The sequence below is a fragment of the Takifugu flavidus genome, chromosome 2 (assembly GCF_003711565.1).
Source record: "Takifugu flavidus isolate HTHZ2018 chromosome 2, ASM371156v2, whole genome shotgun sequence".
NCBI lineage: Eukaryota > Metazoa > Chordata > Actinopteri > Tetraodontiformes > Tetraodontidae > Takifugu > Takifugu flavidus.
In genome coordinates this window covers 11,264,995-11,291,384 of record NC_079521.1, presented here as the reverse complement: position 1 = coordinate 11,291,384, position 26,390 = coordinate 11,264,995, and the positions used below count along the sequence as shown (strand labels likewise).

At 43.0% G+C, this 26,390-nt stretch overlaps 2 protein-coding genes across 6 annotated transcripts; both read right to left on the bottom strand.

Annotated features, from left to right (window-relative positions):
• Positions 1-868: 868 nt before the first annotated feature.
• Positions 869-17,577, bottom strand: LOC130516955 (excitatory amino acid transporter 2-like). Of its 4 annotated transcripts, none has more exons than XM_057018423.1 (11): positions 16,338-17,577; positions 8,279-8,424; positions 7,350-7,502; positions 5,173-5,423; positions 4,977-5,085; positions 4,701-4,827; positions 4,261-4,494; positions 3,725-3,919; positions 3,465-3,599; positions 3,162-3,372; positions 874-2,291 (listed from the first exon to the last, which is right to left on the bottom strand). In XM_057018423.1, the coding sequence occupies exons 2-11, from the start codon at positions 8,412-8,414 to the stop codon at positions 2,217-2,219; spliced, it is 1,626 nt and encodes a 541-aa protein (XP_056874403.1). In that variant the 5' UTR covers positions 8,415-8,424; positions 16,338-17,577; the 3' UTR covers positions 874-2,216. The 4 variants fall into 4 exon arrangements, with proteins under 4 accessions (XP_056874387.1, XP_056874396.1, XP_056874403.1 ...); XM_057018432.1 differs by lacking the exon at positions 16,338-17,577 and adding an exon at positions 10,026-10,032; XM_057018407.1 differs by having other exon boundaries at positions 869-2,291; positions 4,977-5,423.
• Positions 17,578-18,097: 520 nt separating this feature from the next.
• LOC130516950 (inactive serine protease PAMR1-like) lies at positions 18,098-26,036 on the bottom strand. Of its 2 annotated transcripts, none has more exons than XM_057018380.1 (11): positions 25,838-26,036; positions 24,862-25,023; positions 24,611-24,736; positions 23,626-23,740; positions 22,342-22,679; positions 20,876-21,073; positions 20,591-20,785; positions 20,423-20,489; positions 20,120-20,328; positions 19,064-19,386; positions 18,098-18,685 (listed from the first exon to the last, which is right to left on the bottom strand). In XM_057018380.1, the coding sequence occupies exons 1-11, from the start codon at positions 26,019-26,021 to the stop codon at positions 18,119-18,121; spliced, it is 2,484 nt and encodes an 827-aa protein (XP_056874360.1). In that variant the 5' UTR covers positions 26,022-26,036; the 3' UTR covers positions 18,098-18,118. The 2 variants fall into 2 exon arrangements, with proteins under 2 accessions (XP_056874360.1, XP_056874371.1); XM_057018391.1 differs by having other exon boundaries at positions 22,462-22,679.
• Between the last annotated feature and the right edge of the window lie 354 nt (positions 26,037-26,390).

The following is a 26,390-nucleotide window of genomic DNA, read 5'->3' as shown; positions in this document are numbered from 1 at the left end:
TCATTTTGCACTCATCTCTCACTTTTTTGAAGCACAAGTGAAGCCAATCCTGCTTATTTTGCCTCACAGTTTGTGTCCAACATTGTGAAAATTACACATTTCCAGACTGATATACATACAGAATCCAAAATAATGATAGAAAATAGTTTTTTTTAATTATCTAAAGATTAAACGGTTTCACATAAAAAATCCTTGCTACACTCGGGCAACTATAGATGCATTCCTATATAATCAAGGCTCAGTAACAATTGCAATATGGGAAAGTGATGGGAAGTGATTTTTCACAGAAATCGTTGGTATGGTGGTAATTGCAGAGGAAGGAAGTCTCCTCTAGTGCTGGCACAGCCGGACACTAGATGTCAAGACATCAAGGGCTTGAGCCAAAACATGTTTTGCTGAGAACAACTTTACACACACAGCAGCTGCCAGCTCTGATGTTCAGCGCATAGAATTTAGGGAGAGGAGGGGGGGGTTAATAACAGTCCTCCTAAATGAGCTATAACCAGTCAATAACCATCTAACAATTGTAGAACGTGTCCACAAATGAGGGATGTTATATTTCAAGTTGCTGCATCTGGAGTCTTGGCGTAAAGATGTTCTCGCACATACCCAGGAAGAAAAAAACAAACAAAAAACAAACACATTATTTTCTTTTTAACAAGGAGGCTGTTGCTTAATCCCAGTAGCCTTCATTTCAGATTGCTTCTCAAATACAGTCTGTAATTAATGTTCCTAAATTCACAATAAACTGAAACAGCTAATCATTAATGTTGGATCTAAATATATATGTATATATATACACATATATAGTTACTCCTATATATATATATATATATATATATATATACATATATATATATACTGTATATGTATATACAGTATATGATTCATTCTGAGCTAAAAATTATATATATACAAAGTGCAAGGAGGCACTTTAAACATGAACATGCTGTTGCTTCTTTCCAACAGAGTTTTCAAATAAATAAACAATCCAGCCAACATCCAATAATCTTGTTGCTATGGTTTCACATTAATGCTAGGGCAGGTAGCAGAATTAAGCATGCACTTGAAAAACAGATGTGAACACAGTCCATCGATTCCAAGTGTGATTACAGGAGAGCCCAGCTGTCCTCTCTCTCTCTTTTTTTAGAGATGTTTACTAAGATGTCATCCACTATTCTGGTAAAGTGAATAATGGTAACTTCGTCCAGAAGGTTGTGAGTTGTCACACCTCCTGCACCCTGTATTTGACGTATTCAAGGCAAGATTATCACAAAAAGAAATAAACATCAATGCACTGGCTTTTTGAGGGTTGGAGACATCGTTTTTTTGTTCTGATCCTTTGCTAAACCTTCCTCTCCTCCCTCTCAGAAGCGTTAAAAAAGAAAACAGAACACAGGCGTATTTTTTTTGTTTTTACTACAAACAAAATCAGTGCTTTGATCAAAAGGAACATATAAACAAAACTGAATATTTGGAAGGGCAACCTTCACTTGCAGTATTATCCGCAACACATTTATTACTGTTTGCTGCCACATTTAGAGGCCACATGTGTTCCTCTTATGTTCTAAATCCTAAGCTTTGCTTCTTAGGCGAGGTGACATCATCAGTGTGTAATCCTTTAAGTCAAAAAGTCAAAGGTAACGCAGTGATCCAGCATTTTTGGCAATCAAACGGAGCATAAAGACATGCTCCGTTCCATTGCCAGGTTGTCGTTTCACTTTTCTTTCAGAGTGTGTGTCAGTAATCACAGCTACACGGTATGGTAAGAAGTAAATAAATAAACCATTAACAGTGGCTATCAATTAACAATACTTCCAGGAACTTGATATCGTCTGTTTGCTTAGTGCTCCTTCAATCACTTCATCTCACTAATCTGATCTAACACAAGGAAAAAAAATGAAGATGTTGCCCAAGGTAGAAGAACTCTCTGGTTGACCAAACAAGAAGCTTGCAGCACCAGGTAAGGCCCTGAGTGTTGTTAACAGATGAGTCAATCATCTGTTGTCAAGTTGCACGAAATGCACCGATTTTTTGTTGCGGGTGTCCAGGTGTGATCTGCTCCAGCAGCTGAAGGACTGTACAACTGTGGGTCATTGCATTTCAGGTGACTTGGCTGAATGTTGCTTTTCTCTTCTCATATTCAGTGTTGCTGTCTATTAAAGTTTCCTGGACGAAGTTTAACGTGTTGGTAAGGTGCAGCGTCCAGATCTGCTTTACTCGCATTTCCATGGCTCTTCCTCAACAAGAGAGAAATCTGCAGTCTTGCCGTTTTTGCCCATCGTACCCACCTGCAAGTAGTGAGTAACAACATCTAACTTTGGCACCGTATTTTACAAAGCATCAGTGATTGGGAGCAGAGAAGCCATTGTTTCTTTACGATGAGACGTTTCATTGCGGGAGAGGAGATAATGTGTGACTTCCTCACATTAGATGCAACAGCAAACCAATCATCTTTTTTTATTTCAGTTACAATTTAGCAAAAAAACAAGGATAATTGTCATTGTGTTGGCCATGTATTTAATGGATTCTCTGCCCAACCGAATTACAAAATGAAGCTAGTATGCAACTTTGGCATCAGACCCAAAGTTGTATTAAAGAGACAACACTCTGGGAGTAACAGGATCAAACTATTTAACAAGCTATTCTGTTTATTTGTTAAAGGGAAAGGACCTTTCAAAAGCCAGTGAAACAGCAGTCTTTATGTATACCACTTGATGGAAAAAAAAGAGCTGCAATTTGATCAGGGCTGCCACAAAATACATGTCCAATTACGGAGACGAAAATGGATACAAAGAAAACATGCCACAGGAAAATAAAAATCATATATAAGTGGGTACAACATTGTGGAATTCTGATAAAGTATAAAATAAAATAAAATATGAAACAACGGCTGACTGAGCTCGGTATCACAAAAACTGCTTTTTCATAAGATCAAGAGTAAATACATATAAAAATATGTATCCTTCCCATCACTGTTAGTAAAAAAAATTCCCAAAATAAAATATGTTTTGAAGGTAAAAATATGACATTTGCTAGACACAAAGACACCAGTAAAAGAAGTGACAGAAAAGGAACACAAACACAGAACAAAGCACAGAGCTGGGGGGGTGGGCGATTTTCTACATGCACGTCTCTATGTCCGTTAATGTGAAATGTACCTTGCAGTCGTCTATCAAGATTGAGTTGTGGTGAGCGTATACGTTCTGGTTGGTGCGGTTTTCAAAGAACGACTGATTCTTTGCAATCTCAAAGTCCTCCATCCGGGTCTGTTGGTTATCAAAGGAGTCCAGCTCGTGTTTCGAAAGGTGGTACACGATGCCCGCCCCGTACGAATCCCCAACGACATTGACTGACGTGCGGAAACGATCTCTGCGCCGCAAGGACAGGCAAAAAAATGCACTCGTAAATTACTCTCAGCATTGGTATCACTGTCATATATAACACAATGCAGATGGGCTTACAGCAACCAGTCGACAGCGACCAGGAGGCTGATGTCCTGGGTGGGTAGCCCGACCGCAGTGAGGATCAGAACCATGGTCACCAGTCCTGCGCTGGGAATACTGGCAGCACCGACACTGGCCATTGTGGCTGTCATACTGCAAGGAAAACAAGGGTCACCTGTTACAAAGCCATGTGTCAGTAATAGTCAGTGATGCCATATTCTTCAGTGTCTCATTGGCTATCTGTCCTCATCACTGCAGCCCTGCAGCTGAAGCCTCACCTGACTGTAACAATCTGGCCCCAATCAAGCGAAATGCCGTTCATCTGAGCGATGAAGATGGCTGCCACGGCCTCATACAGTGCAGTCCCATCCATGTTGATGGTGGCGCCCACTGGGAGCACGAAACGCGTCACTCTCTTGTCGATGCCCAGGTTCTCCTCCAAGCATCGAAACGTGACAGGCAAAGTACCGGCACTGAGGAAAGAAAATTCATTATTCATTCATTATTCAACGACAACCTAACCCCAAAGGGTAGAACTTTTGTGACATTTTACAAAAATACAAACAAAACTTGATCTCTAGCATCTGTATTGCCTGAAGTCATAAGTGAAACGAATAATAAAGAAGCGTTTCACAAGGGTGATGAGACAGTCAGCAGGCCAGAGCATGAACCATCATGATAGGAAGGAGGAAGTATGAGACAATAACGCAGGCCCACAAAAAGGAATGTTTGGAACAGTATTTCACAACTTATCATTTAAAGGAAATCATGCAAGGAAGCCAGAATCAAGAATAAATCCAGTCTTTCGTAATACCTGGATGCTGTCCCTAGCGCTGTGACCCAAGCCTGGAAGACCCCCATGAAGAACTTGAAGGGATTTTGCCTAACTATGACAAAATATATGGTTGGGAGGAAGATTCCGCCATGGATGAGGAGTCCCACAATCACGGTGATCATATACATCCCAAGCTGCTTTGCAACCACCTCCAAGTCAGCAATGGAGATGATCTTTCCACAGATAAGGCAGGCGATACCAAAAGGCGAGTACCTGAGGGTGGACACGGGGTGTTATTGTAACAAGAACAGCTACAGATTAGTCTATTGGATCTACCATCTATCTGTTTGGAATCATTCTGGAGGGAGTGTTCTGGGGCCATATAGTGCTGATGGAGCTTTGAAATACATCATACCGGATTCACGTAGGGTGAAGAAGGGCCTGCGAATGTAAAGGGAAATGTGCAATGTTGCACTTACCACATAATGGCGCTAACGAGCCTCATGACGATGTCATTCAAGACGTTGAAAAAATCCAACATCAGTTTGGCCTTTTCTCCCATTTTCCCCATGATAACGCCAAAAGCCACAAAGAATCCGATCAAACCTGAGAGAAAAGGAACCATATCACCAATGGTTTGTTTTTTTCAGGTTGCAGCAAATGATTGACTATTGTGTGAAGTGGACAAATAAAAAGATCTTTAATTTGTGGTGTTCTTGGTTTTTCACAAGGATGTAGATTCCAATGCTACTTACCCAAGACATTCATCCCGCCCTTGAACTGAAGTGACCGTTTCACTGTGAATTGTGGAGGTCCCTTTGTTCGATTGGTGGGCACTGGTACTTTGGTGGTAACTGTCTGGATCTGGATGAAAAAAGAAAAGAAAAAAAGGATCGTCGGAAAAGGACATGAATGCAAAGTCTTAATCCCAAGTGAAACGCGCCCCCCTACCTGTTGAAAGCAGGCCTGCACCAAATTTTCTGGGAAAAGGTTTCGGACGAGATCTAAGAAAGCGTCCACGCTGGACACATCTTCGTTCTTCTTTCCTTGTCCCAGGTTGGCCTTCAGCTTAGGGTTCCCTGGATGGATGAGCAGCACTAGGACCACTCCCAGAACAGCAGCGATCACTGTCGTGGTCATATAATACACCATGGCCCGGGTGCCCAGACGCCCGCTGGATTTTGCATCTAAACCAGCAAGTCCTGTTGCCACAGGAGAGAAAAGTAAGTACTCACACGCAGTTTAGCTGGACTGTGTTTGCCTAAGATATCTTTTGGGTCTTGAAATAATTTAAACAGAAAATAACTGGATTAGGGTCATGACTTCCTCTAACCAAATTGTTTCTAATGTCCTCACAGCTACTAATTTCACTGCAGAATTTGATCTGGAGCCTCCACAAACAGAAGGCCACCTCATTTAGATAAGAGACGATGCTGGCGTCATGATTGCGGTTGTTTTCGCCTAGGCGGTTGTGCTGTGCGCAAACACAGATTCTGTACCCAAGAATTCCCTCTAAATTGATCCCAATGTGGGTAGACTCAGTCACAAACTTAATTATATATTTGCACATAGCTAGGTAATTGGAAGTAGCTTTTGAATTCTGGGTTTCAGTTATGTGGTGTGACAGACAGTGACAAACACTGAGGCGTGGAGGGGCGAGATGTCTCCACACAAAGCAAACAACGGCCTTCTCTGACATTACAATGCTTGGCTGAGGGTAATTGGCTTTGGTAATGAAGGCTTGATCGAAGTCATGTGCCCTCTCAGTGCTGTGGAGGAGCGGTAATGTTAATGTGCCTGCATGCTCGAACAGCAGGCCAGGACACAGCGACCGCAGAGGCGGCGCTGCTGCAAACATTGAGACTGTTACATATGAAAGTGATAATCATTCTTTCACCTGGAGATCTGGTTCCTATCAATTAATCCATCTGATCTCAGATTAAAATTATAAAATAACCACATTAATATGACTGGATGCTGTAGAAATAGCATCCTGCTTTGGTCATTTTTACTTGCAATTTCATTTCTTGTAGAGTCTAACTTATAGGTGTTAAATACTGGAGTGACTTTCTTTGGCCCAATGTTCATTATCAACTTCCTTTTTCATATCAGCCTGTTTGGCTTTCTTTCACTGACATTACATCATTACATCCAGACCCTTCCGAGTCAACCAGACGTCACCTCGACAGCCTTTGTTGCCCATTTAAAAGTAAAGAGAAAACAACATCACATCACACACATCTGCTGAATATACATGGAATCACATAGCCACAATAAAGATGTGGAGGTTGTGATTTGAATACTGTGGTGGATTAAATCTGCTTTACCTGCACGGCATTGCTTCCATATCATGATATGTAGTTGGAAAATTGAATATAAAGCAGCATCATTTCCAAATGTCTATTTCACCCTTATTCCATGAAAAATTAAGTGGATTAAAGGTCTGGAGTTGATTCCAAATGTTAAATTTGTATTTGGAAGCTGTTCAATGCAGCTTGATGTAGTGACAGAGGCTTAAAATCCAAAATAAGCAAAGCGATAGGTGACACAGAGCTTCCAAGTCAACAGTTCAATGTATATTTTATAAAAGAAGAAAATAACTGGTGGAAATATATGGAAGATAAATCAAGAGATGCCTTTTTTGTGCAGTTTATAGAACTATGTGATTAATGTTGATATCAAAGAAATAAAGCCCAACCCTGCGCTCATCCAGAATCAAACCCTTTGGATGGATGAATAAAGATCAGTTTAGAAAATAATGATTAAGTTTACTTTCATAGAAATGTTCTTCAGTGGGCAATCCAACCATGTGATCTCATTGTCAGTAGAGCTGCTTTTCAACTACGAAAGACTGAAACGGGAAAGCTCTGCAAAACTAGGCCGCAGTAAGAACAAACATCGCAATCGCCCCCTAGTGGCTGGCAGCAGTAAAGCGATAAGCCCACCCAGCACTGCCATCAGTTTAGCTGTGAGGTGGACAGCGGAGTCACCAATGCTCGAAACCTCAATAGCCTAAATAGAGAAAGGAGCCGGTCCTGTCAGAGTCCTGTCACAAGCCTCACTGTGCTGCCGCAATTTGTAACAGGTGTTTTCAGCAGCACATAAAGGAGCTAATATACCTCACCCACCTGTGACCAGGCTGGAAACAACAAGAGGCAAAACAAGCATCTTCAGCATCCTCATTAGGATCTCTCCCGGGAAGGCGATGATCATAATAACTTCAGCAGGCAGAGGCGATATGTGCCGCAGCAGCATTCCAGCAATAGAACCCAGAAAAACACCTAAAAGGGGGCAAAATAAGGAGTGATTCACAAAGGCAGGTGACTCAGTGCCGCAAAATGCAAATACGTCAATGCCCTAGCTAAACCGAAGGGCTTGTAAATGGCACAGTGTCACCTGTAGTGACGGCAGAGATTGAGCGTCAAAGTCAGCATCTAATGTTTCCCTTCAGTTTATTTCAGCTTCCCTTTGCATGAGAAATGAAAGACTTAGCTATCTCAGCTATCAACAGAGCAAATGGAATCAACTGTATTAAAAAAATAACCCTCTGTCTGTTTTTTATCCGTGGAAATTTATATAAATCTATGCTACACATGCTAAGGGCTATATAGGCTTCACTTTAGTCACAGTGTAATTTTAAAGAATTGTAAACGCCTCCGTGTTCTCTCTGGGATTCTTGCTATTTAAAGCATCCAGGGAAACACTTCAGTCACCATCCCATTTGTTTCTCACCGAGAACTTTTTGTATTTACATGCGCAGTGACATTTGTATGTTCTTCCTCACAACAGGGGGGGTTTCACCCTGTGGTTCCTGTTGCTCCCGTTTTCCATTTCCAAAAAAACACGCAGTTAAGGTTAATCATCCGCAGGTGTGTTTGTCCACCCTTCTGTAGGAGCTTCATGAGCAATAATCCCTGTTTCCCTTTTTAAATGCATGCTGGCACTGAGTCCCCCCCCCCCCCCCCCCCCAATCCCCACGTGGCTGAGACCAATATAAACAGACGTATAACTGGTGGATTATAAGTGGAGGCACCATGGCAGTGCCCAGAGTACTTACCCAGGATCGTGAGAGTGAGAACCATGTTCTTCATGATTTTATCGCAGACCATGCTACACGTGCTCTCCGGAGCATCCACTTTGGCTTCCAGGTGGCTCTCGTCCATCCTGACCTCCACTTGCTTTATTTGCTGCATTTTGTTGGCACTGGAATTATTGAAAAGGGGCTGATATCAATTATTGACCATCACTCTCTCTCTACCACATTATTCTGGATTGAAATAATAACATCCGCTATCCAGTTAAGTTCAATTCATTGATAAATGGGAAATTAATCTCGAGTTTGTTTTTTTGATATCTCAGATCATGTGGGAGATTTTTAAATTTGACAAACAGCTCACCAAAGTCCATATAACAATGGGAACATGGCAATCCAATAATATACTAGATGACTAATGAGGGTTCGAAAGGTTTTCTTTTTTTTCTTCTTCAAATGAGTCACTGTGTCAATAAGTAATTAATGGGGGGACAGGCACATGAGATTAAACCCAATTAATTCTGCATGCATTTTTAATGCATGAAGATTTCTAGTAAGTTTGCAGATGCCCTTTCATGATTAGCAGCTGACATTCTCCACCCATTAGCACAGAATTAATCTGCATTTCCTTTTTACACAAATAATTCCACCCTTGATATGTTTGAATTAATGCAGGGAGGTTGATGCTAGTCCTACTGCTGCTCCTACTCAAATCTATCTATCCATCTATCTATCTATCTGTCTGTCTGTCTGTCTGTCTGTCTGTCTGTCTGTGCAGATGTGGATGCTTTGACTTGTAGTCAGCATGATGCTGTTGCTTGAATGTAACTCTTACGTAGATGCTGTTCCTTCATGTCACAGCTTTGCCACTTAAGTGTCATGACAACCAGGGTTGTTGTGGCGTGGCACAAAGCTACTTTGACTTAAAGATCAGCTCTCCCCTGTGTAGCCTTTAAATCCTCTGCAGAGCACAGACGTGCACGGTTATGTAACAGCAAATGCCCAAGTCAACTGGACCATCGTGTCCTTCAAACTCTCACAGGCCAGATAAGTGAAGCCACAACAGGTGCTTTTCCCAATACAAAAGTGCTTATTCTGCAGTGGTTAGCAAGTAGACGAAGAAGTGTTTCTGAGCTAAAAAGAAAAAAAGACAAAACCGGAAAAATAAGTTTAATCTTTGGTGCTGTAGCATCCATTCCTCTTCCTTAATTTAATAACCTTCCTGACAACACGGCTGCATTAAATTGGGTTTTTCTTAAGTTCACATGATATAGAAAGCAGGAGGGAACATACAAGGTGAAGACAGAGCTGTCCAGACAGTCACGACAGTCTGATAAACTTTGCTCTCCTTAATGAGACATAAGCCTTTTACAGAGGATAAAAATGGGCTCCTACAGTGCACAAGTGATCGAGTTACGCAACAGAAAACGGGCTTCCAAGGTAAAGTCAAGGAGCCAATGTCAGTGCGTTTGCCACTCCGATGCAGGGGATCATTAACCCTTGTCTCAAACTTTCACTGAAATTGATGGTGTTTATCAGGAAAAGCGACAGCAGCGGAAAGATTCACTGAAAATTCCTGATCAGAATCACAACAAAGGAATTGTGATTATAGGAGCCAGGAGCTGCAGTTGTCTGCAGGAACCTAGAAACCTTCCAAAAGTTCTCTATTTCTGCTGCATCCTAAAGCTGTCAAATACCTACTCGACATCACCTTGTTGACTTATCCTCACCAAGCAATCCCACATCACTACATGCTACAAATGATACTTACCAGTTACTTTTTGTCTGAAACCGTGGAGAGTTACTACACAGCCATTGGCACCAGTGAAGAAAACAGTAACAAATTCATGCCTTTTGCACTGAAAAATCCAGAAAGAACTTGTAGGGTCCTTTAGTCCTCAGTGACAATGACCTGCCCAGCTCTTGAGAAGCCGTCCTTCCTCAGTGTCTGCCAACAACCAGTGGAGGCCAGTTCATTCAGAGTGGTGTGCACGGGTAAAATGATTTAACACAAGGTCCTACTGGCGTGGAAGGCGGAGTCAGGTTACTTAAATTAGCTAAAGAGTGAAAGTCCCTCTCGCTCTTTTCCTCTGGTTGTGTGTATACAGTCAGACGGCCATCTAGAAAAGATGTCCCAGAAGAATGCCCTGAACGTCACCCAAAAGACAAATGAGAGCCAATAATGCACATTTATCTGAAGAGTATCGTGGCTGCTCAGATCAGCTGGACGAATAGAACAGATTTTACTCAGCCTTTACTCAGTTTTTATTGATTCCCCCTTAGTCTTTTTTCCTCCATCTCAGACAAACACTGGCCACAACGGGCGGGGGGGATGGGGGGGTGAAAAGGGGGCTGTGTCAACAGCTTGGTCACCTTTAGTCAAAAAAACCCATTTTGGATCACTTGCTCAAGAAATCTTTTACATCTAGATAGATTTTGTTCTCCGGAGTGGTGAGAGCTGCAGCCGTCACTACACACAGAGCGGAATTTGGGGCGTGAGCTGTGTCCTGAGTGGACAATGTCAAGTTAGGAGTGTTGCTGGTGAGACTTCCCTGGTAGCTGTTAATCATCGGGGCCTTCTCAGACAATGCAGAACGGATATTAAACGGATAGTCTGGGCTTATGTAAATCCTTTTTTATCAGAGCTTGAGTGTGTTGCACATACAATTTATTTATGTTGTGTTGAGGTTCTAGTTAGAGGAAGCAGAACAATGCATGTAAATGTCACAGTCTTGATTATTGCTATGCTGCAGTCCCAGACAGTTGCTAATTAAGCTGCACAACACTTCGAGGAGATGTCAATTAGCACAACAACAGTTGATTAAGAGCACAAACCAAGCAACACTGATTGCAGCTCAGCCCTGGACACATTGTGAGCATTTAATCAGGTCTGAATGCTACTTTTTTGGATTCCTTTCCTTATTTAAACAGATATTTTTGGTTTAGAAATCACAAGTTGATTTCAACAAATGAAAGATTGGGTTATTTCTATAATGCATGAGGGAGAAGGGAGAGGATGGCCACCTCTGAAGGACATTTGAGTTCTGCGACTCAAAATATTGGAAGTGAAATTCTCACTTGTCGCTACTAAGTGATTTATAACTGCACCTGTGTGGAGCGCACGTCTGCAAAATGAGCGAGGAAAAGTGGGGAAAAGCTTCCACTGTGTACTCTGCGCGACTGTAATATGTGGTCAGTGTTGTTAGCACATTATATCTTAATGTAATCCAGTGTAACCTAGCAAGTATTTTAGCTTTATCTCATGTACGTGTGCGTGCACGTGTGAGGAGTCCCATTACTGAGCTCTCTGAGCAGAAAGACAAGCTGGCACATGGCAGAGCACTCGTCCATGCACATCCGCGCCAGGGCTCCGCCTTTTCTGCCCTCAGCACCAGGCCGACCTCATGCTGCAACACCTGACCACACACACACAGCGCGCTTAGACAGCAGGTGTCTATAATTATCTAATCTGTTCTAAGCCACGCTAATCCTGCACACATACACACTGAGAACCAGTCCAAAGTGGTGTCTTTCTCCGACCAGTTTCCTCAGACCACTAAAGCATGCACAACGTGTTGATGGTGATCCCTGGTTAGAGAGTTTATCAGTCAAGATATAATACGAATCCCCCCACCACAACCATCACCATCCTCCTTTAACGCATTTCAATCTTTCATTTCTGCAGGTGGACTAGAAGAAGTGTTTCTCTCTGTTTATACTGGAATAATAAACTGATCCAGAAGCTCTGAGACAATGAACGGCCGTCTATTCTCATACAAACTGCAGAGCTATCAAGAATTTGTACCATCACCCAGACCAGGTGAGCCCATTTCCAGACTGGGAGATGCTGTAGAAACCAGTGATCAGTTCTAAACTGAGCCGACCAAATATCCTGCTTTCAGGCTATGGAAATCAAATATTTACTTATCACTGAAGGCAAAAACAGCCACTGGGAACTGAATGAAAAGAGCATAAACAATCAAATTCAGACAATTTAAATATCAATATCCACGTGACATCGCCGGCGGGGAAGGGAGTCTATGATTATACCAATGAATTCAACCAAAGCAGAACAAATAATTCACAGTCCCATTAAACAAAATCTTAATTTTAAATGATTAATAAATCCAATCAGACCAAAAACAGACTACAAGAGTCCCTTTGGCGCAGTAACAGGAAACTCATGGTGTTAGCCTGAAGGTGAGCTTAGCATTGGGCAACCGAGGCAGTCACTTTGCATTCCTGAGCAACAGCCATCAGCCAGAAATGAGTTTAGTGCCATTTTTAATGTCTAATTGTAGCATTGAAGAGCAGAAGCTGCAGGTGAAAAACGAAACCAGCGCCTCCGTAACTAGTTTCCCGCTCCTGCTAGCCTTCTCCTGGCTGAGGTGATGGCCAACAAATTTGGCTTCTCTTTAAATTCACTCGGTCTAAAACTATTATTTGATTAAAATTCCGCTCTTCCGTCCAGCAATTGTGAAGCAGATGGTCCTTTCTTTTCTCATTTTTGGACCATTTTTGATTTCTCAATTTTACGGAGGACAAACAAAGCGAAATATTGTTTTCCTTGCACCTTACAGGTCTTTACAACTTTTCCCAACTGTTCATCCAAGGGTAGCGCCGCTCGTGGGCCAGTCAGTCACATACTGATGATCCATCCAGAAATGATAAGAACTAATGGGCTCTTTTTGTTGATTTTCTGTGCCAAACTTCCAGTCCTTTAAGGATTTGCAAGCCTTCAGATCAGTGAAACGCTTCACAGCCAGTTAAAAAATCTCCATCTGCTTTGCGGGATTTCAAAGCTCGATAAAAATATGATCTCCGGAGACCGAAAATATAAACAGACTTTGCTGTCCGTTCATGCAATTGTGGAAGTTGTCATTTATGTTTAGTTTCAATCAGAATTTTAATTAATCCTCTGTGATTTGCACAAAAATTGGATTTTGAACCAAAGCTTTGAGGGTAAGTATCTTTATCGTGGCAGCCACCCAGTGCTGCCCACACACAGAGGCCTTTCTCTGGGGAGGGTCATGCTGGGGGACTCATAAAGCCATGAACAGAAGTCAAATTAGAACTGATTTATCTGACCTTATCTTAGAAGATGGTATTTTTTTTGAGGGATTGACTGATGTGTGCTGCTTCTTTCAACATCAATATTTGAACTCTAAAATAAATGTGCTTGACAGAGTTGCTGCTTTTGTTTTCCAGGAGCCATTTGGTCATTAAGTGTGACAGAATGAGCTGGAAATGCTGTACTCCGATTCATCTATTTGGCACTTCCAATGGCATTATGATCAGTTCCTGTGAAGCTTTTCGTTTAAAGACCAAAAAAAGCAATGCTCTTAAAAATGACAACACTTAAATCACAAATCCCAAATGTCAGTTAATTAAATATTCCTGCTAAAAATCTTTTTTGGTACCATGAAAATCTTGTAAAATGTGAGTAGAAGTAGTAACCTCAATGGTTCTAAAATCACAGCCATTACTGACAGAATTTGAGTTTTACTCTTCTTAAAGGATAAACAAGGACATTATTGTTCATCATTGTTCAACGAGGGATCTACCAACTATACAGAAGTTCCACAGGGCTCTGAGCATGAACCAGTGCTTTTTACACTACGCTCCGAGCAACAACTTCCTGTGGATCTGACTCCCAGTATGGCCTCAGGGGCAAATGCCATCTTCGTTTTAAAGGTCAGGCTTCAATCTTTCATTTTCAATAAAGCTTTTCAAGCCAGCTCAGTGTTGAGGCTCTTACTTCTGTAAAACATCTTCAAGTGTTGTGTAATTGATGCTTCATAAATAAAATAGAACGACTTGTCCCAAGGTTCACTTGCATTGAACAACATACTGACACTGGTTTGACACTTGATAGTGCTGTGTCTTTGACCCCAGTCACCGCAATGTGACACTTTTAGCCTGTTCAAACCAGAAACCGGATAAAATGCAAATCCTGCAATTCCCAGCAGAGCAACTGTGACATGTGAGTAATAACAAAGAGAACTGGACAATATTATTCTTGACTACAGTCCAAAATGGACTCTCTCTCTCTCTCTCCTCTCTCTCTCTCCTCTCTCTCTCTCTCTCTCTCTCTCTCTCTCCTCTCTCTCTCTCTCTCTCTCTCTGTCTGTCTGTCTGTCTCCCCTCTTGAAGAATTGATCTTCCCTGACAGAAACAGGCTCAGTCCTCAGATCTCATCGATTCCAGTGTTGCTGCTCTAACCTGCAGTCGAGACCTGATCTCTGGCTGTCCTGTCAGTCTTGTCTGCAGACATGAATGCTCATGATGAGAAACCGTCTGTAAAACACAGAGAGGTCCTCAGCAAAATGAGGACAAACCCCACCGACACCTTTTCTTCTCAATGCAGCGTCCACGGCTCACGGAGGGGAAAGTGATCATTTGCATAACGTCACGATGAAAGCTGCCATTTCTGCAGAGAACAATGTCACATGTGAATGCAACAGTGCATTGAGCATCAGCATTCAAATTTTCTATGAGGCTTTGTTATACTGCTATACCAATGTTTTTGATTCCCTATCTGTGAAAAACATCAATAAAGAAAGTTTGTATAAAAAAAAAAAAAATTTCTATGAGGCAAATCGTAATGTGAGGGAAACCATCGGTTGAGGAAACAGAAACTCGGAATGGATGAGCAGACAGATCGCTGAAAGCCCGAAGAAGCTTAAACAGGTCTTAAATTACTTTAATCGATCAAATCAAACAACAAAAGCTCTGGAGGCGTAAAAAAAAGGCTGTGGTGTGCTGGGCAGCAGAGAGGGCAAATCGTGTCTGAAACCGAATAAACAGAGAATTATTGTATTTTAGTAGCGTGTTCCATCTGGAGGAAAAAGACTACAAGCAAAGGTTTTTGCACCATCGTGGTTCTGGACTGCCAATGAAAGTGTGACTTTGAATATGTTAGCATTAGAAAACAAAACACATCCCTGCAGGCGCAGAAATCAAGCCGGCGTGGCGGCGCTTTACATCACGGGCTGATGCAAGGTGGAGGATACACGGTTTCACTGATTTTAATTACATCCACTTGTGCTGCGCTTGGGAGCGGCGTTTCTGCCGGATCGGAGCCGGAGCCAAGCACCGGCCCTGAAGGATGAGAGAGGAATGCTCTCACATGCCAAAGACGTGCAATTAAAACCTTTCAGATAGGGGCAGAAGTACCTGTTGATTTGTTCTGCATCAGCCCCTCCACTTGAGAAGGAAGCTCAAAATAAAAGCCTTACTGAATTGTGTACACAGAGTTTTAATGATCACCTGTATCTCTTCTGCTACTCTCCTTTATTTGAACTCAAATTTAGTTCTGTTCAGTTTTATACTGTATTAATAACTATTGTCTGTCTCAAGGCCAGAACCTAGAGTCAGGAATTAGAATTTTAAAAGCTGTTTTTACACCCGTAAAGGCAAAATCACTTGAAGATAAGCTGCAGCCTGATTTTATTGTCTTATTGTCTATTTTCCAACCATGTTTGTGTTTGTCTTCTTTTATTGAACACTAGTTGCCTTTTCAAAACCCACGTGAAGTGCAACCCCTCTGGTTGCAGTAATGGGCAATACAAGCCTTCGAGGCAGCTCATTTGAGCTTCAAACCCTCGAGCAGGCTTCTTTCAAGCTGCAGCGGGAGCAAATTTCAAAGAAATCGGAGCCTCTAATGATGCACATTTGGCCCAGAGCCAGCAGTTTTGCATTACACGAGTCGACTTTTTCCCTGTGATAAAAACCCCAAAAACTGTTTTTTTGCTATGTATTTGCTGAGAATTCAGCATGACTCATCCAGGTCAGCAATGCGTCCTTATTTCAGTGGGAGGTATTTTTTTTTGCGATTTGTTGTCAATTAACCCACAATTAGCCATTTACAGGAGAGTGGAAGTACAAATGCAGCCCATTCAGGTATGCTTTACAGTGAATAACCTAGCTACCACCTCGACACTCAGCAACATAACGAAGATGAAGCCTCATGTAGGGGGAAACAGATCACTGGCAGAACAGATCCCCCTTACATTTTGAGTTCCACTAAGTGTTCTGTAGGATTGCTGCAGGAATCATCCACCTCCAGCATCTTCGCTCTTACCTTCTTTGTTTTTTGAGTGCTTTTCCCGACAGAGCGACTGTTGTTTTTCTTCACGAGCGCATAGAATCGAGGTGGCAGAGATGTTTGTCGAGCTCACAGAGAGAAAGAAGGAGACGGTCATACAGGTGTTGCTGCAGGTTCCTCCTCTGTTCACACCTCCCACACACAGCCTAGACATGCACCCTGCTGCACAGGTAGGGGTGGGGTGGATTTGGGATGAGAGGTCAATAACTGTTCTGCTCTCAGGTGAGGGTGGGGTGTTCTCTCAGTTAAAGAGTAGTAGATTAGCAGACTTTCGCGGCAGTTTTTAGCATCGTGACATCACTCGGTAAGTAACAGACCTCTGCTAGTGCAGAACGTGAGGTCACAGGGCTGCCACAGGCACAGAACATACAGACTATACTTGCATGTATTTGGGCAGACAGCGCGATACTTTCATTTGCATGTGTTTCTGATTGGATTTTCCACTTGAATCACACGCGTGTTGTCTGTTTCCAGCTATCATTTAATGCATTTTCCACAAATTCTCTCTTAAAAATAATAAGGTTAGTTTTTGGGTTTTCTTCATGGTGCAGTCTTGCTGGTTGTAGAGGCATTCCGCTAAGTATCTCGTTGTTTAATCGCCTGGGTTTTAGAGGTGTCCTGCACAAAGCCTGGACGAGCACAGAGGGTGTCGGCGTCTCAGGAGTAAGTGCTAAGTTTAGTAAATCCTCTCAGTGTGTTTCTCAATGACAGCACATGTTGGAGAGTCTGCAGGGGAAATCACGAATGCATAAGCACACATGCAAGTGGACACACAGACGTTTGTCTGTACATCCCAGAACACATGATCCTGCAGCATTCAGAACAGAGATATATCGGCCTTTGAAACGCACTTTCGTCTGTAGTTCTCTATAGAATAGGTGGAGTTATTTTAAAAAGGAAGGAAACTGGACATTAAATTTAAAATATAAATGGCCAAAGACCAGCTTAGGGAGAAATCTCTCTATATTTTCCTACATATCAGTCTTCCTTTACTGATGGCGTGTTTATCCCTGTGAAAGTGACAGGCTGGAATCATGGAGCTGGCAGATATTGACTGACTTAGCCAAGGACACCTCAGCAGGGTGGAGATTTACAGAATGCAGACAGGAAGTTGGCTCTAACACCCTGTGTAGGTTTCTTTTGGAAATCTTGGAAGCAAGATCTTACTTTTCTAAAATATGCCGCGGAAGATTCCGCTGATTGATAGTTAGTCCATTTTTGCTTCAAGCTCCACAGAGCATCGACTGAGCCTGACATTTAGTGTAAAGGTTTACTCTCTTTATTTTTTAATTTGCAGATCACTTCTGTGCTTCTGGTTTCTAAATGTTAGACTCAGGTCGTAGGTAAGCAGACTCCCTGCTACATACACATTTCCATATCATCTTTATATGCACACTTGCCATGTGAATGCCAGACCTGATTTTCCTCCAGTTGTGTATAAAACAGACAGAATGGCAAAAAAGAAAAATAGAAAACCACAAAATATAAGGGCAAATAGCGTCTGACACAAACAGAAGAATCTATGAAAACTGTGTCTCCAAATCAAAAATCTTAAATCATTTATTTGCTTTAAAGGAACTTGTTATCCTTAAAAACATCCAATATTTCAGACATGGTTAGTTACCGTCTTAAAGGATTTTTTTTTTTTTTACTGTAACTTTTCAAAACACAAAACCTTAGTTAACAAAATAGAAGCTCAAGGTCAACACCACCTTCAACTGAAACAAAACCACATAAAAGCTTAAAAAGGTCACTGTTTATTTCATGTTTTTCACTATCCAGTCTCGAATGTTGGCAATTTGTGTCGGAACCACATAGATCTGGCTGCAGTTGCCTCCCTGATAGCTAAAAGCCTCCAATCGAAGAAGCTGCCAGAGCGCGCCAGAAATTTCTTGCTCGTCGTGACCCGACGAGACATCACTTCTGGATGAGGACCGAACTGGCACCGCTGCAAATCCCGGCGCCAAACTGGGGCAAAGCTTTTGAAGTCCTGATGGCGGGCTAATGCCACACAGCGTATTGTTACTAATCGCCGTGTTTTGTTCTCCCCCTTGAGCATTTTGCCCTTCACATTGTGAAACCATGCCTACTTGAACACGTTCGGTGTGGCTGGTAGGAATGCTGCGGCTCAGGTTGCCGTGACGGTGCGGTGGAATCCACCTCACGCTGTACGCCTCCCGCGCCGCGGCCTCTCCTGCTGGCCCTTTGGGCAGACACACTGGCAGCACGCTCTGGCTTATCTTGGCCTTGTCCCTCAGCTTTAGCACAGCTACACTAGAGGCTGCACCCAAATCAACATCTGGATGCACTAAAATGTCTGAAACCTGTTGGGGAGGAAGATGAGAAAGGAATCAAAAATGCACACCTGCTAAGTTTTGTTATGTTTGGCTTGTTTGTCGAAACCGGATAAATAAACCTGCAATTATGTATCCAGTTGGGGCTCTGTGAGTTCCTAAGAGCACAGGGAAGTTCCAAAGACAACTTCTTGGATCATTTACAAATGCAGATATATCCGGAAGATTTTCTGTTTTTATTTTTAGATATTCCACCAGTGGAATATTCAGTGGTGAGAAATGTTCTTTAAATGACCTTCAATATCAAATGTAGTGGCTTCTTTCTGTAAATATTATATAGACTACATGTTTCCTTCATAATGACTGCGCTGAAAGTGGAAACGGTCTGACGTGTAAATCGTGCGGTACCATGAGCCGGCGCAGACTTTTCCGTTGATGGTGCACACCCATGACCACCCTTATGTGTGCTGGTTGAAGAGTCTGCCGCTTGTCCCCGTCCACCACACACTGAGCCGCCACCAGGATGCTACGCTGGCTAAGCAGAGCTCCGCTACAGGCCAAGACCCAGAATGTTGACTCCTCTGAGTCCCCCTGTTGGACAAACATGGCTGCTCCAGGAGGCTTGACAGTGCTGGAGGGATCAGGAGGCGAGCGGATGTAGACGGCTACATGCCAAGGCCACTGGGTTTCTGTGAGGTTGGGTGGGCTGAAATTGTTGAATTTGCCACAAACTGTGGGAAAGTAAGGGCAAAATTTTGTTAAAGAAGTATTTGTGCCAGGAAGGAAAAAGGTCCCCATGTCAATTTTTTATCCTGTATTCACAATGTGATGTGCTGAGTCCCTGATCCTCATAAAATATTGCAGGGTTGGTGGAGCTGTCTGCAGCCATGGTAAAATTATTCACAGAAAGCCTGGGAAAAAATCAGCACATTTCAAATTTGGCATGGTTCATGTTTGTAAGCTTTAAAAACGTGTTTAAATATGTTTAAAAAAGCATACCCCCACCCCCCAAATAAAGAAGAATACCACCCAAATCATAAAAAGAATTGCCAAACAGCCATAAAATTACATCTCGTTTAATATTCAGTCCAATGTTTAATGGAATCTATGCGAGAAAAGGTCCATCTTTGGTTAAAAAAAAAAAGTCATTCAAATGTGTCCATTTATTTTTATGTAATCCTATTAACTTAAAAGTATTAAGAGACAAATTCAGTCAGAATCATAACCTTGGGAGCAGCCATAACGCTGCAGTACCTTTTAGAGACACTCTGCGGATTTTGCGACACAGCGACCACTGTGGTCAGAACTGGGGATTACATGATGATCCCCAATATGACTTTAACACAAACAGTGGACAAATGGTCAATTAAATACTATCAATAAAGACATTTTAAAGGTTTATGCTGTCATTTAAAATGAATGATTTGTTACAATCTCTGGATGTTGCGACCAATCACTACTCACCCGGTGAGCAGGAAACATGGCTTCCACTCCATCTGCCACTCTTCAGACAGGTGCGTCGGGAGCTTCCTGCATGCTCATAGAGTGGAGAGGCACACTTGTACTCGATGACAGTGTGGACGGGATGAAAGCCACCAGGAAGCTCTACAATGCCATGGTCTTCGTGTTTGGGCTTTTTGGACAGCCTTGACGAGGGCTTAGTTGGATTATCTCTGTGGAAAAAGAAAAACAGAAAAATTTCCTTACTTAAGTTACTTCTGAGAAGAAGAGCTGCACTATCGTCAGTTTCATTTTAAACATGGCCACCTTGATGCCAGATGTGGCTTCACGACTTGTTGTTTTACGAGTTCTGACACTCGGGGCTGTCGACAGGCTGCAGGAGCAAACGTGAGTGGGTGAATTTCAGTGGGAAAGGAGGACGGTAGGAGTCCATGTTCTGACACCCATATCCCTCCAACACCACCCAGGCGCTACCTCTCACACACTTGGGTTGCCCACCGCTCCAGGATCCATGTGAGGAGCATGTAAGCCGCTGGCTTCCCCCCAGAATGTAAGGCCTGTTACAGAAATACTCGATGGTCTCGAGCCCTCCTGCTGTGGCGGGAGAAGGTTTGTGGTAGCCATTCTGCAGCTTCGGTGGAGGGGGGCACCGTGATCTGCTGGTCTGACCTGCTTGATTGTATTTACAGAGGGTTAAGATCACACTAAGAAATGCATCGTGGATGAATAAAGACACAGAATGAGTTGTTGGGGGGGCACCTTTTACACATACGGGCACTGCGCCGCTCCATGTGGCATCACGCTGACACACTCTCTGATGGGAGCCAATCAGTGTGAAAGGTGGATAGCACTTGTACCTTACAGCTACAAGCTTGTCCTGTGGCCCGTATACAGGTAGCAAGTAACCATTTCCTGGGTTCTCTGGGGGGGCACATGCTGGATTGTTGATGGGCGAAGCTGTGGATGTATTTCACAGAGCTACATCAGAGACGCGCGTTGACTGCAGAAATGCAGCTATAAGGAATCACATAAACGGTACAACCCTGAGCCTCTTGCTTCCCTCCCCCAGGTGTAAAGGCGTTGAACTCGGGGTACAGTGGCCATATTATCCTAATGACCTCACCTGAAGTCTCCGAGTCGCCGTTAAGGTTGATGACTCACATATTTGTTTTAGTTAGTTAGTTAGTATTTGGGGAGAATTGAATGTGACTGATAGCTCAAATCAGTGATCAATCAAGTTTTGAAGGTATGTAAAGGATATGATATATACAGATGAACAACATTGGCTCTCCCAGTTGTCCCTGTGTGTTCAGAGTCACCTGTGTCTTTTCTATTGAGCTGATACTGCAGCTAATTTGATGTCATGCTCAGAGGTTGAACGCAACCCCGACATGTGGGATTTTTCCTTCACTTAAACTCAGTCTGCATTTTCCCCTCTTCCTCTTCCCCTCTAACATCATCTGTTGATGGAGGCGCAATTCCCAACATCGCAGGTCACCCAGGAATATGGTGGAGAGCCTGTTTGGGTATGTTAAGGCCCATTAAAGTATCAACTCCACATCCACATCATTTACCTGACTTTGTTTGATGCACGTGCACAGTTGGAATTGCACACTTATGCAATATTGCGTGTTTGATTACCGGTGGCATCACATGACTTTGGTTCTCTTTACTGTAAAATTTGAAAACATTAACTCTGCCCAGTGTCCTCAGAGAGCTCCCTCTGACGCTCATTATATCTTGGAGCTGCAGAATCTGCATGTTGAACAGCTGAACTCATTTTTGAAACACTGAATTATCCTCACTAAAACATTGCTAAGAGGGGTTCTGACACCCATTCTGGCTGCAGCGCTCTGATATGCTCAGACTGGGAGGCAGGAGTTTATATCTAAGAGGGGGAAAAATAGACCTGGATGCAAGTTAGATGCATAATTTTGCTTCACACAGGGCAGAAGGGAGAAGGATTTGAGTATGACAAATCTGTGCTGTTGACTGTCCGTCTCATATCGCTGCCCCGGGGATGCTCTGTCTGCACACACACACACACACACACACAGACACAAGCATATGCACGCACACACAACGGGTGAGAGCACCAGGAGCAAATTTAGTGCATGCAAACAAAGAGAGACACACATGCATTCATTCCAAATGGATCTGAAGAAACTGCCTACAGTGTCATGGACAAGAATATATTAGGCTGACACATTTAAAAGAAAACTCACTAAACCACTGAAGCCGAGCCATATCGCTGCTGACAGAGCGCACGTGTAACGCATTTAAAAGCAAGACCTTGTGTAGCGTTAATGGTGTTATGCTGCTCTGCTTGTCATGACTGTACCTGCCTGCACTTTCCTGAAAAACGAGAGCAAAACCATTAAAGTTGTTGTAGCCATCTGAGCTGAACAGGATGTGCAAAGCACTTCCGGAGCTCTTTATTGGAGGGGGAAGCTGATCCCCACAGAAGCGGGCAATCACAGGGGAGCGTAGAGCGTCGCCGTCGCGCACTTCCACATAGTCGTACCCGCACTTGTGATCCGGCTCCAGATTGAGCAGCAAAAACCTACAGTGGAATACAAGACAGTTTTAGGCACCCTTTCCATTCAATTTTCAGTAATTCACATGTGCACCTACAGGGAAAACATTGGGGGGGGGGGGACATCCAGCTGGAGGTTTTTGAGGGCTGCACACAAACTCAAAGTGTTGAGTGGAAAATTACAAGCTAATCCGACACAAGACCACCCGCAAGTGCTCCATAAATGTCTGGGGCTCGTCTTTGCGTGTCAACAGGTGGTGTCCTGGATCTCCTCCCAAACCTGGATCAGGGCTCGTCCAGGGCGGGATTTGGCGGCTTAAGTTGGTCGAGAGGAACAATTGATTGATGCCCAAGTCAAGGACGCACCTACAGACTCACTCAGGCCAGATGAGGTCGGGGATCTTAATGCACCAGAAGGAATCCAGGACTGCACTGACAATAACAGAGGGTTGTGTCCCTTTACGGGGCTCATTACCAGTGGCACAGATGTCTGTGGTATCCTTCAAGGATATGCCTCCCCAGACCATCAATGTCTGACTGACAAACTAGCTGTGATGGATGATGTTACAGGCACTCACCACAGCCTCTGTAGATGTCTGTCACAAGCTGAGTGTGAACCTGTTTTCATATGTGAAGAAACTGGTGTTGTCTCATAAGCGCTACTGGCCTGTGAGCAATGCTAAGCTGTCAAAAAGGAGCAGATACCAATCCCGCTGCTGGGTTGATGTCATCCTCTGGCCCCGTGCCGCTCTCCTCTTTTAACCTCCCGACTGTGGCTGTCCCATTATGAAAGATCAGGACTTTCTGTACAACCTGACTGGGCTGCCTGTACCTCCTCAAGCGATCAGTGGAGAGCAATGTAATACACTTCACTGGACGTCATGGTAAATATCTCTACATTAAAGGCCAACCACATTAGCTTCAGCACATCCTCACAACACCAGACACTGCAAAATGAAATTGAAAAACCCACCTCAGCTCGATGCTGCGGCCCCTCTCCACATGCACTGTCCATTCACATCGGGCATTGGTTGGATAACTGTCCAGGGCTATGTGACCCTGGTCCCTGTGAATGACGCCTCCACATGCTGATGTATAGGAGGGGGAGTGATTACTTTCACATCAACTATTACTTTCACAGTCCCACTGAATATTTTTACTGTTGCGGGCAGGATGAATAATGGAGCACACGTTGTCAGAGGGCAGATAAAGTGCCAGAAAAATATTGGAAATAGGAGATCACTGCATCCTGAGGAGGTGGTTTTGTAGCTTTGATTATGGACATCATAGTTTCAGAATTCTAAAAGGCTCCCCCTGACAACTAATATCACTCTAAAGGATATACCAGTTATTCACATGGACATTAATAAATACGGCTCATACTTTATTAGAAAATGAATATTGGCTAATTATTTTAAAAAAAAACACCACGTGACGTTTTGACGTCATTTGAGCAGTATATGCCGCACTATCGCCATCAAGTGGTGATATTGTATATTACAGATTTGTTATCTCTTCCCAAGATACAACACGCTTTTAATTATTTATTCCACTTTTCAGAATATTAAAATCAATTTACTTAACACGGTTATGTTTGTCCTCCCCTTAGCTTTTTCAAATCGTTGGCTGGCCCCTTTTTGTTTGGTAATTTTGAATTTCAGGTGGAAAAAATGCTTCCTAGCAATGCTGACAAATGCTGCAACTAACTACAAATAACTTATATGAATGATTCATCCATGCCTTCATATTGTACCAGACGGTACTCTCAGTATAATCTAAGATCACAACAGGCAGAACCAGATGTTTGTGAGAACATGACAGTGAAAAATGGGGAACAGCTGGTAAATTTGTTGTCTGAGCCATGCTTTCCATTTCGGTAATTGGATACAGATGCAGTTGGGCCGATTTTGTCAGACAACCCTGACAACAGTCATGCGTTATTCACCAGTGCAACTCACTTTTACAGTCCCCACCACTCCAGCCTTGACGACACTCTGTGCAATATTTTCCGTTGACAAAGAAGTCGTCGTTGGCTTTCCAGGTTCCGTTGTGACAGGTTTTACAGTTTTCAAACAAACTGCAGCCTCAAAAAGAAAAAAAAAGGAGAAAGGCTGACAAAAAACAAATACAGAAATGTGGTAGTTGCCTCTCAGGGTTATGTTGTATTTACTGTATTATATGAAATGTGAAGTTGTAACAGATGGTGTACCTGGGTGAAAAATACAAGGGTCACACTGATTGAGGGCGTTCCTGCAGCAGGGAACAGTGTAGCCCACCTTCAACCCCTTGGAGGGACACCGACACTGGATCAGCTGGTACTCGCAACATGGCCGACACATGGCGTTCCAACGGGAGCTTGGACAGCTGTCCGCTGTTAGACGCGTCAAACCAAAACATACGACAGTACATGGCGAGTTCACATCCAACTGATACTGGCTCAATCCCACAGCAGAAAAACATTTTAACATCTGGCACAAGTGTAGTGATCTGATGAGTGTCACACTCTCCACGGCACACACCACTTATCATGATTGCGTGGAGGAAAAAAAGACTCAGCCCTGCAATCAGTCTTGGATGCGATGCTATCAGGCTGCGACAGGCTGTCTGCTCCTTATGAATTTAGATCCACGGTGATGTTCAGCTGCACAGTCATGGTGACATATGAAGTGTTTGTGCCCCCTCCCCTCTAAGGTGTGTTGGATTTGAGGCAGGGAAGGAAGGTGCATAGCTTTCGAAGTTATATCCAGGTTTGATGAATGGTCTTGAATCTAGACCTGGAGACTGCCCCCACGTTCTACCCAAAACTGCGCACCATATTTTTGAATTTTACTGATAAAGTCATCAACAAACCCATGATTTCAAAGGACCCAGATGCAGCTTGTAACCGAAATTGAACAAATTCATGAATTTATTCCAAATCAGCAGATTTATGTAAAGACACGAGCCCACACGATCCAGACACAAACATTTACTCATACAATGCATCTTAAGTGGTTAGAAACTCAATAAAGGTCAGATCGTGCCAGATCAACGAATTTAAAAAAAGGCTGTGAAGTGATCCATTGTCATGGATATTTGCCTTTCCTCTTGTTTAAGGTCAGTTAGAAGTTTCAAAGTTAAGAGACTTTGCAAAGTAAAAGTCTAACGCCGTTTATTAGACTTTAGTTAAGTCATCTTTTACCTACCCTGTGGCCAAGCAGTGGCAGAATGACAGAGATTCAGAAGAAGGTAGAAGAGTTTGGGTTCCAAAAGAGTGTTTTTCCCTGCGAGGAAAGAGAACATGTTGGTTCCCAAACCAGCAACAATGAGCTTCCAAAAGAGTCTGAGAAAGTACCTCAGTCTTATCTGCAGGTCCTGCTGAGACAACATGACGCACAGATGTACAGATTCTCCCCTCGCAGCACATCACAGACACTTAACCCATTCCTGCCATCATGTTCAGGCTGAGTTAGTTTTGTGGAGCTCTGATTAAATCAGTGCTACACTAGCTCTGCAAACTAATGTTTTTTTGGGGGGCGTTGGGAGTGGAAAATGCATAAAAGACACCCCAATGAGGAACACAGTGATAAAACTTCAGAAATTCCATCTGTCACCTTTAAAAAAAAAACCGAAGCATAGACATAAATCTCTCTAAAGCTGTTGGTCATAGAGACAGAATCCAGATATTTCAAAAGTCACATTAGAAAAACACACATGTGCGGGTGGAACAAGGCAAATGTGTTTATTGATGCTTCATCA